Source organism: Lupinus angustifolius, unplaced genomic scaffold (assembly GCF_001865875.1).
Source record: "Lupinus angustifolius cultivar Tanjil unplaced genomic scaffold, LupAngTanjil_v1.0 Scaffold_22_9, whole genome shotgun sequence".
NCBI classification, from domain to species: Eukaryota; Viridiplantae; Streptophyta; class Magnoliopsida; order Fabales; family Fabaceae; genus Lupinus; species Lupinus angustifolius.
In genome coordinates this window covers 461-12,033 of record NW_017719767.1, presented here as the reverse complement: position 1 = coordinate 12,033, position 11,573 = coordinate 461, and the positions used below count along the sequence as shown (strand labels likewise).

Sequence of the window (11,573 nt, the reverse complement as noted above, 5' to 3'; positions counted from 1 at the left end):
TAAAAAGAGCATTAAGAATTTCTCAAACAAATAAAATTAACCAAAGCACCAACTTGAATGATTAAAATTCAAACTTTTTAGAATGTAAGAAGAAGTAGAAAAGAAATTGTTAGGAGCATGAGTCTTCCATCCAAGGATTGGATGCTTTGAGTTCCAAATGAGATTACAAAATTGATTTTTGCATCTCATTTGCCTTCTCTTTTTCTCCTCTTGAATTAAAAACTAAAATTACTAAACTTACTTAAATATAACTCCTATGAACTAAGAACAAGAAGAGAGAACTTCAAGGAAGAATTTCTAGGCAAGATGGTAAATGATGTGTGATATATCTCTTGATTCGAATGAAATGTGCCTCTATTTATAGAAGTTTCCCTGGAGCCGTTGAGCTGCTTGTTAGCACCGCTCAGCAGCTGACCAAACCCTTCAGCATGGGTTTGGTCACTTGATCAAGCAACTTTGTCACCTCCTTAAGCTTGACTCACCAAAGCTAGTTGTGAGTTATGGGACCAACTCTGGTGAGCTACTCTGAAAAGCTTATGGTGGGCTATTTGAAGTGATGTCATTGGTGACTTCATGGTTTGCTTGATGGCTAAGTCAAGTCTGGGTGCACACCTCTTAGCACACCTGTAGCACCGCTAAGCTGCTTGTTCAGCAGCTTTAACCGTGTTGACTAGGACATGGCCTGATGCTTGCTGACTTAGGCAGGAGTCTGGTTCACCGCTGAGTTGCTTGGTTGCACCGCTGAGCTGCTTGTTGAGCAGATTGGGCGTGTGCCAGGCTCGTGTCTGACCGTGCCAAGCTTTAGTCCTGACCGTGTCAAGATTAGTCTGGTGCTAGGCTGAGCGGTCAAGTAGATCCGCTCAACTACTTGCTTGAGCAGCTTGGTCCAGGTCAGGCTGGTGTCCAGGTTAGCTTAGCGTGGCTTGGTCCACGCTCAGTTTCCTGCTTGAGCACCTTGATTTTGACTTCTTTTTCTCTTTGACCATGAATTGTTTTTCTCTTTTCTTCTTCTTTCTAAATCCTACAAAAGACATAAAAAAGAAATACAAACACAAATATACAAGATTGTGATGTTTTGTACAAAAAATATTGTTTTAAGTTGGTTTTTCTCAATTATGCTTAAGATAAGTGCCATAAAAGTGTATGAAATTTAGGTATGTTTGGCACTTATCAAACTCCCCCAACTTAAAACTTTTTTTGTCCTCACACAAAAGGTGAAACTTATCCGAAATCAATTTGGCTAAATTTAATAGATGATCAACATGATATCAAATGTTTATAAGCATGTGAGAAATTTATTTTAATGAGATTTTTAATGATTTGTGAATTTTGACACATAATGCTTCAAACAAAAAATAAATGTTTTTGTTTATAAAAAATGTGTAACAATTTACCTAAGCAAATATTTTTCTAACCAAAAAGTATTCTGTGCACACAAGTTCAAAATTGGAACTTTTATGAAGGGTAAGTGTTTCACTCAATTTTTCAATCATTTGCTTGTAGTAATTTGAACATGTTCTTTGTCTCACATATTCTCTTAAATTGCATAAATAATCAAAGATCACTAAGGTCTTTATTTTGGTTGTAATGAGGCTTGATTTGGATAATGGTTTTTCTAGATTTTCAAGGCTAAGTTAAAAAGAGAGCAATTTTGAAAATTTTCTCAATGGAACACTTTACTCTTCTTTTTTCCATTATTTTCCCAATCTCTTTAACTTTTGAACATTGGCTTCTATTTTTCTCAATTTCTTTTTGTTTTCTTTTTCATTTGTAATTGAGTTTTCTTGCTTTTAAGAAGCAAAGTCCACCAATTTTCCCCCCAACTTAATCCTTTCAAACTATTCTTTATATTTTAATGCTCTCTCAGAACATTGTTTTTCAATTCGGTTTCATGGGATAGTTTGAAAAAATTTATTTCAGTTGTTTGGCTCAAAGGGGCTTATCAAATGATGATCCTAATTGAGTTTGGACTTTTTGGCCTTTGGTTCAACTAATAAAAGAACATGTCTTGATCATTTCTTATGCAATTAAGAGATTTAAACACTCAAATAAGTTTAATCACACAAATCAAATGTTGATTCTCACTTTAATTATCACATGTGCTTGGCTCACTCCCTCACTTTGTTTAGTTTCACACTTTTTGATTTTAAAAAAAATGTTTGCAAAGATCTTGTTACATAAAATTGAATTTTCAATTTGCAAAAATTTCAAGTTATGACATTATATGATTTTTTTTTTCACAAAACTTTAGCATATATCTCATTTTGCTCAATCAAAGCTTAATTTAACGTATGCTTAATATTTTTTAATCATGTGATCATGTTTGAAAAAAAAAATAGCCATTTTGATTTCGGTTTTGAAATTTTTTGAGTTTGTGAACAAACAAATTTATTTTTTACATATTTACACAATCTAGACAAGAAAAAAAATTAAATTACATCAAGTCCTTGTCCCCCCCATTTTAAATGAAGGTTTGTCCTCAAGCCATAAAAACATTTTTGGGACTTTACTTGATGTGATTTAAAAATACTAACAAAAGACAATGATAAAGGAAGTAAATATTTACCACATACTAGGTTGCCTTCTAGTCAACGCTCTTTTAACGTCATTAGTTTGACGTCAGACTTTGGACGAGATTATTCTGATTGCTCATTGATGATAGAGCCTGACTCATCACCCAAATAAGGTTTTAATCTCTGTCCATTTACCACCCAAGTTGCTTTTGTCTTGGGATCTTTCAACTCAATTGCTCCATATTCTTTTACTTCGTTGATGACAAATGGTCATGTCCATCTGGTTCTGAATTTTCCTAGAAGTATTTTGAGCCTTGGGTTGAATAGAAGTACTTTTTGTCCTTGATAAAAAAATTTCTTTCTCATTCTAGAATCATGGTACTTCTTTATTTTTTCCTTATATAATCTTGAGGATTCGTATATTTGGAACCGCATTTCTTCCAATTGATGTAATTGATCCTGTCTTTTAATATTTGCATCCTTCAAATCAAAGTTTAGATATTTGAGAGCCCAATAGGCTTTATGCTCCAATTTAACTAGTAGATGACAAGCTTTGTCATAAACAAGTTGATATGGAGTTTTTCCTATTGGTGATTTAAATGCAATTCTATAGGCCCGGAGAGTATCATCTAGTTTTTGTGACCAGTCTTTTCTTGAAGCAGAGACTGTTTTTTCCAAAATTCTTTTTAATTCTTTGTTTGATACCTCTGTTTGGCCATTGGTTTGTGGGTGATAAGGTGATGTTACCTTGTGTTTAACATTATAAAATTCTAAGGTTCTTTTTAATTGGGAATTTATGAAATGAGATCCCTCATCACTTATCAATACTCTTGGTGTGCTGAAACGAGTAAAAATATTCTTTTTCAAAAATTTTACCATAGTTTTTGCATCAGCTTTGGGTGTTGCCAATTCTTCCACCTATCTGGAAATATAGTCAACAACCACCAAGATATATTCATTTGAAAATGATGATGGGAAATGTCCCATAAAGTCAATGCCCCAACAATCAAAAATTTCTATTTCTATGATATTTTGTAAAGGCATTTCACTTTGTTTCCTAAGTCCCCCCGACCTTTGGCATGCATCACACTTTTGGACATCTTTATAAATGGTTGGCTAAAAGAATCCAGATTAGAGTACTTTGGTCGCGGTTTTGTTCCCATTGTAATGCCCCACATAGGCTGAATTATGGTAGTGCCATAATATTTTCTGGGCCTCATTCTCATCAACACATCGTCTAATAATATTATCGGTTCCTTCTTTAAACAGGTATGGTTCATCCGAGAAGTATTGATTTACTCTTTTGAGAAAAAATTTCTTTTGCTGATAATTAAAATGTTCAGGAATTATACTTGAGGCTTTATAATTGGTCATATCAGCAAACCATGGTCTTGTTTGAAGTTGAAATAGCTTTTCATCAGGAAATGTTTCTGCTATTTCTTGTTCTCTTAACGCGACTTCTTTATTTACCAATCTTGACAAATGATATGCCACTTGGTTTTCTTTGCCACTTTTGTCGCAGATTTCTAAGTCAAATTCCTACAAAATCAAAACACATCTAATCAATTGTGGCTTGGAGTCGGATTTTTTAGAAGATATTTGATTGTAGCATGGTCAGTATAAATTATTGGTCAAGCCACCAATAAGAAGACTGTAGGCCCATCATCTCCGGCGGAAGTGTGTATTGATTAGCGTGGTCGGCAAAATTCCTCCCATAAGTAACCCGTCATCAGAAGAAGTATCAGACTCCAAACTCGATATACCATCCAAGATCGGACCCCACTTCTTGTAAAAGGTTGCCTGGTCCATGACGTTAGCCTCGCCCATGTTATCTCTCACCCTTACGTCGCGCAAGAGGTCAGATAGAGATAACCGACGAGGTCGCCCCCGTGTAGACCGGTGCCTTTGAGGACAGAGATCAGGGGACGTAAAGATCGGCGGTGGCCCAGGCAAGACCTCTAAATCATCAAAGTTAGATTCTCCGCCTATCATGATTAAAAGAAAAAAAGAACAAGAAGGGAAGAGGAATTAACAGTTAAAAAAGTTGGAAAGAGAGAAGACGGTTGGATGAAGAAAATTTGTCCGGATTACAAGATGATCAAAAACTCGGTAAGAAGACATAATGATGAACATTGGGGAGAAGGGACCCCTATTTATAGGAAAGACCCAAGCCTAAGATCACCCCCCCTCCCCCCCAAAGCCCAACTTGAAACGTGAATTCACCCGTTCAAAACTACTCGAGGGCAATCTAACGGTGGCACAAAAATTCAGACGAAGGAACTGAAACGAGCAGACGCGTCAGTTGAACATCCAAAGAGATGCTACCAATCCCCCACGTGTTAGCCTAAAAACAAATAACCATCATGACCTACCCTATACACCAGCCTAGTAGACTAGGGGCAACTGTTCTACCCCGGTTCTAACCAGGTGATCACCCATCCAGAGTCCACCAGCCCGGTCATCTCTACCCAGCCTATTAGACTAAGGGCAACTATTCTCACCAGGTAATCGCCCATCCAGAGTCCACCAGCCCGGTCATCCTTGACCAACCTAGTAGACTAGGGGCAACTGTTCTGCCCCAGTTCTAAACGCGTAATCGCTCATCCGTTCCGAGCATAGAGAATATGGTACCCTACATATCCCAACCCCCGCCTCGAGACCCACTTATAACAAACTATAAATACTCCTCACACAACATTAACAACTCTGACCCATCATTTAATGCACCCCTAACATACTATTTAATGCACCTCTGACCCACCCTTTAATGCACCTTTGACTCACCATTTAATGCACATCTGACCCACCATTTAATGCGTTGTTGACCCGCCTTCAATATCATATAGCAGGATGCTTGCTACGCCACCTGTACATTCTGCATATCCCCGACAAATTGACAAGGGCAAATTCACAAGACAAGGAAGGATGACTAGAGTACTTTCATTATGTCCGTTAGAGGTTGACCAATGACCAGATGTCATCTCGGCATTCTATAAGCTCTGTAAATAGGAGAGATCATATAGGGAGTATAATTAATCATGATTCCCCTCATTTATTGCTACATTTATTATTCCAACTTCTCTCTTATTTACTCTCATTATCTCTCTATAATATTCAACTGACTTGATCGTGGAGAACATTTTCAAGTACCTTCCCTAGTGGGTCTAGATGACATCCGACCAAATCCCCTAATTTTTCACCTTCTACCGGACATTCATCACCGACCTCCCTACTCTAGTTACCGATCATTCCTTCTTAACATCAAATAACAACATGTATCAAAAAGTAACATATTATCGTATATTACTTGAAGGCTAAATATATAGTAACATATAATCTTCACCTCTAAATCAATTATTAATAAATTACATATGTCAAGATATTTAAAAGTTGAAAGATATATACTTCGTTTTGTTTTCCCACACAAGGATAGTGAAAAGTTAAACATGGTCCAGGAAATTTTTGGATGCTAGAAATTTTATATGGCAAAAATGTTATTTGGACTATAATCCATATATAACAATTTTACTTTGATTTTTAAATGAATTTTTTAATTATATTAGAGATGAAAGATAAAAAGTAAGTGAGAGGTGAAAATAATATAATTTATCCTAAGAAAATTTATAAAACTTTAGTTGTTATACATTACTATGTGAAGTGTAACAAATGTAAAAACTTTTTCTGTCTCATTTTAATTTTCATCTTATCTTTTTTTTTATATTATTTGTCGTCTTACCGATGTGTAATGATTATATTATGCCAAATGACAATTAAAATGGAACAAACGGGTTTAATTGATTAAATAAATAAATAATTCTTACTAATTCACAATTGATATTTGATTAGTTTGCGTTTTTTAAAATATATGTTTTACTTTTTCTTAAATATACACATCAATAGAACAATCAAATTTTATGTGTGTTTGCCTAAATGAGAGATAGGAGTAAGTTAATATAGTTTTGAGTTCATGGTGAAGCTTGGGATAGGGATCACTTATTCCCAACTATATCTCATTTTCTGTCTCAAACCTATCACATTTTGCTACATTAATAAAAGAACATTAAACATGAAATCTAAGAACATTTTGCTACATATACATAGTTTACAATATAATTTAAAGTTATTAGTAAATCACACTTATCATGAAATCTAAGAACATTAATGACTTTGCCTAATAATTTAAGGAATTATGGGATCCTCGAGTATAGAATAAGGCCAAATTAAACATCAATGTTCCAGATGATGCATCTGAAAAGATATTCATATTAAAATGAGACTTAAAAAATATTCATGCATCTTAAAATATATTAATTTTATATTTATAAGGCGAGATAATATTCATGATTAATGCACAAAATAAAAAATATACTTATATATTGCAAGTAAATCACGGACTTGTATTTTTTTCTTTGGTAGAGACTTAAGCATATATTAATGAATCAGACTTCTCTCGAGAGTGCTTTTTCTTTTTAGTTTTAAGATTAAAAATAATTTGTTACTATAAATAATGAGATACATGTGTTCTTGTATGTCATTTTTTTCTTTGTTATTTCATAGCACTATCAGATTCTATATTAACATACTTTACTAAAAATGGAATATATTTTCTATTCCAAAAAATATGTATCACTACATTTATCATTTTTTACATTAGTCAAGAAATATAAAATTAATATACATTTAACTCATATTTTTAGTAGTGGTACATACACTTAGGCATGACAATGAAAATCGATCCCGTGAGTATATATCCGAACCTAATCTGAATTTAATGGGAAAAACCAAACACATGATTGAGTTTGAGTTCAGGTTTTATTCGGGTTTAATTTTTAGATTTAGGTTCGCGTTTAGTATAATTTTATATTTATGAAAATATATAATGTGAAAGAAAGTAATCACTACACTTAGAAGAAATCAATTCATGTAACTATATAATTTTAAGTGCATTTCTTGATTAAAACCGCTCTCAAGGTGTTTTTGGTAGGTAAGAATCTTGACAAAAAGACATCAATTAGCGTGCGCTTGGTATGAATTATGTTTTTAGTTTTAGTTTATAAACTACAATATTATAATATGTTAATATTATAATTTGTTTATGTTTAGATATCTTAGCTGAAAACTAAATATAAACTAATATGTTTTGTTTGGAAATGAAGATTATTTCTTTACTAGTAAATTACAGAAAATTGTATAAAATTACTTGTTTATATTATGATTCTTTTGGTTATTTTTACACTATTTTTAAATATAATTTTTTTAATATTTAGCATCATATATATTTTTACTATAATTTTTAAAATTTTTAGTATTGTATAGCAAAGGCTAAAAAATATATTAAAATAAAATACAACATAAAAATCAGTATCAATATTATAAAATAACATGACACAAATAAATAAAAATTGCTAAACTTGATTACAAAATTCACAAAATAAATAATACACAAATGTCAAGTTTTATGATGAGGTAAAATAAGAAATGAAAAAATAAATAAAAAATAGGATAACCCGGAATAAATTCAACTCATGATTTTGGAGCTTATACTTTTGTTTTTTTAAAAAAAAAAACTGAATTTATAATTTCATTTAGTTGCCAAACATATATAATTCTAATTTTAAGCTTATTTTTAAAAAATTAAGCAAAAATTCTAACTTTTCATCCATACCAAACATGCACTTACACCTTAAAATAATTTTGGTCTGTCACACATTTTAATGAGTGAATTTTTCATGCTCCCTTTCCTTTGTTACTTAATTTTCATTTATTTATTTTTGTTAAACAACAGAAGTATATTTCCGTAGGGTATATTTATCCTAGTAAAAAACACTTCCCTAACCAAAGAAAGTAAAAACAACAACAGCAAAAGGTGTGAAAAAACATTCACCAATTCAATGTTAGGCTAGCCTGTATCCTTCTATTCAAATATAGACCCAAGCCCAAGAACTACCAGATACTTGAAGTTACATGGCCCTAGTAACCTGAAGTGTAAAAAGCAAATTCAAGTTGCTGGTTATCTAAAAAACATGTGGTTAAGTGGCACCTACGTGGCCTTAGCACCTTATCATGCAACTGTTGTTTGTCATCAATTGTTGTGATCATATAAGATTACATCATGTTCTTATATCTCTCCCCTTTCCATCTCAACTACAAAATCTTCATCTTCAGTAACAATGGCATCCACAACTCTATCCCCTGCAACCCCTTCACAGGTAAACAAAAAAATTATCAAACATGATAAAACATTATAGTGTCGCGCGATCCACGTACCCGATCCGAGGCATATTGTTGTTGTATTAAATTTTCTTTGCTTTTGAGCTTAGTTATAGGTTATTATTATATGGTGCAATGTCCATAAGGGGGTGTGAATTTTTCTTCTTCTTCATGTATTTCAGTTGTGTTATGGAAAGAGTGGAATATTCTGTCCATCACAGGCTCTACTTGTGAAGCATGTGAGGACACAGATAATGGAGAAGGGAAAGGGAATGAGAGTAACTTGTCAAGCTACAAGTATTGCTGCTGATAGAGTACCAGACATGGAAAAAAGAAAGCTCATGAATCTGCTCCTTCTTGGTGCTCTTTCACTCCCTACTGCTGGAATGCTTGTTCCCTATGCCACGTTCTTCGCCCCTCCGGGGTAAGTTTATCTTATTTTCTCTAACTTTTGTCGATGTGTAATGATATATCATCTTACTAAATCATCGTATCTAAAGTAGGTCTTAATAGTGTTGAAGTAATAGGATACTTGCTTTTGGACAAATTTATTTAGTGTAGATTTGGGGTAAGTTTATCTTGTTTTCTCTAACTGTTGGCATTTGTTTCAAGCCATCTCATTACATTTCTAGTAATCACATTGCTGAGAATGCTATGGCTAAGAATGTTATTTGCGGAGAAATTCTAAGACATGTTCGTTTAGTATTTATTATTCTTGGTAATCATTTTATAAAACATGACAAAGAAAGTGCTATAATGTGAAAGTAGAAGTTATTGGAACTTATTTTATTCCCATGCGATAGGAAAATAGTATTCTCACCTCTCATGGTGAGAATGAGAATGGAGAAATCATGGGAATATTGTTTTCCTAGGAGTCAATAATAACCGGGTTGTTTCTGTAAAACTTGTACCAAATGTGCGAATATACCTTGAAACAAATGCACCCTTACTTCAACAATGGTACTGATACTACTACTTGACACATTATTATATATCTTATGATTTGGTAGTCATTATTGTTCTGTTGGTGAGAGAGAGAAAGAATAGAAATCGAAAGTCGGCGCAATCCTAATGTTTGGGGAGGAGCACTAAATTGATTGTTTCTTACTGCTTGGAATGTTTCCTCTATTCTATCGGTTGCCTTCCTTATCAGTTGTCACATTAGCTTTAAAAGCTATGCTCCTTACCTATTGCATTTAGCATTCAAAATTTGTTGAGAAACTCTTGTCTAGTCAATGTCCTGTTTATGATGCTTCAATCCTAGTTTGTATATCTACACAAGTTGTTGAATTCGGCCTGGAATTTTTTTACAGGTCAGGATCTTCAACTGGTGGTGTTGTCGCCAAGGATGCACTTGGAAATGATGTGCTCGCTGAGGAGTGGCTAAAGGTACATGGACCCGGGGACCGTACACTTACACAAGGATTGAAGGTATGTATAGAGCTTTTTAGTGTTAAGTATTCTGACAGACCCGTCAACAAGTAGCAGATGCTTCCCATGAAATATCGAAAGCAAATGCTTACCATTATGAGATTTCACCTAACCGGAGATAAGTTCTTGGCATCATATCAAAGCTTCTATAACCAAACATTACACAAACCCGATGCAAATTTAATCCATTTAAAATGCAAGAAAAAATTGAATTGTAATTCTAGTTACAGAAACTCAAGGTTTCTTCCTCATAGAAGTGAAAATGATTTCATTCTCATGCTTCAAAAAATAAATAACTTTAGTCTTTCCTATTTTTATTATTTGAACCACCCTGGCTGCCATTTTATAGGGAGATCCCACCTACCTTGTGGTGGAGAAAGATAGGACACTTGCAACATATGGGATTAATGCAGTGTGCACTCACCTCGGGTGCGTTGTGCCGTGGAATAAAGCTGAGAACAAGTTCATGTGCCCCTGCCATGGATCTCAGTACAATGACCAAGGAAGAGTTGTGAGAGGACCTGCTCCTTTGGTAAGCAAATTGGAAAATATTGTCTTTGTTCTGATTCCTTTGACTTACAAGCATAGCAATCATCAAACTTCATATATTTTGTTTCTTCACAACCTCTTCTTAGTATACAATATTTAGTTTTAAATTGTGGTCGCAATTGCAATAATGGTTGCGGTTATTGCGACTGCAGTCTTTGCGATGCGGATTGTAGTGTGAATTATTTTCTAATTAAAAAATATTTTTGAATTTGATGTGGTCCGATATGGCCCGATGTTATCCATTACAGTTACGATGCAGCCGCATCATTGTGATTCGATGTAATGAAGTTACGGTGATCACAGTTTAAATCACTGCTTTAGTAATATGTTATTGGAAGAGTAATTAATGTTTTTATTTTTCTTGCTTGATAAACAGTCTCTGGCATTGTCACATGCTGATGTGGATGATGGGAAGGTTGTGTTTGTTCCTTGGGTTGAAACTGATTTCAGAACAGGTGAGGCTCCATGGTGGGCTTAGACTTCTTAAAGGTAGCTCCTCCACTGTCAAATACATATGTAATCTGAATTCCAAACAATGTGGTTTTTATCAATTCTATAATAAACACGTGTAATCAAATTCATATTTGTGTATTGAAGCTACTATAAAGATGAAAAAACCTCAGCAGATTATTGTTTATCCTGTGGTTTTTAACTTCTTGCATTTCCCCTCCCTAGTGCCCTTTTCTCTTTTAATTTGCCTCATTAATTCAAAACATAGCTTTAGTGTTGCCAAATATTGAACCCTTCTTATTTTGCAAAAAACTTTGGGGCAGCAAAGAAGAGAAAAAGATTCATACACTTACGGAAAATTCACATTTCTGGTATAGTTTGACTGTCTTATTACCACTCTAGTATAACTTTTTAAAATAT

The 11,573-nt window shown here is 33.8% G+C and overlaps 1 protein-coding gene across 1 annotated transcript; it reads left to right on the top strand.

Moving 5' to 3' along the window:
• Positions 1 to 8,604: 8,604 nt before the first annotated feature.
• Positions 8,605 to 11,339, top strand: LOC109338331 (cytochrome b6-f complex iron-sulfur subunit, chloroplastic-like). The gene is made up of 5 exons (XM_019575538.1): positions 8,605 to 8,722; positions 8,906 to 9,147; positions 10,037 to 10,154; positions 10,504 to 10,686; positions 11,080 to 11,339. The coding sequence occupies exons 1-5, from the start codon at positions 8,684 to 8,686 to the stop codon at positions 11,179 to 11,181; spliced, it is 684 nt and encodes a 227-aa protein (XP_019431083.1). The 5' UTR covers positions 8,605 to 8,683; the 3' UTR covers positions 11,182 to 11,339.
• The last annotated feature ends 234 nt before the right edge of the window (positions 11,340 to 11,573 follow it).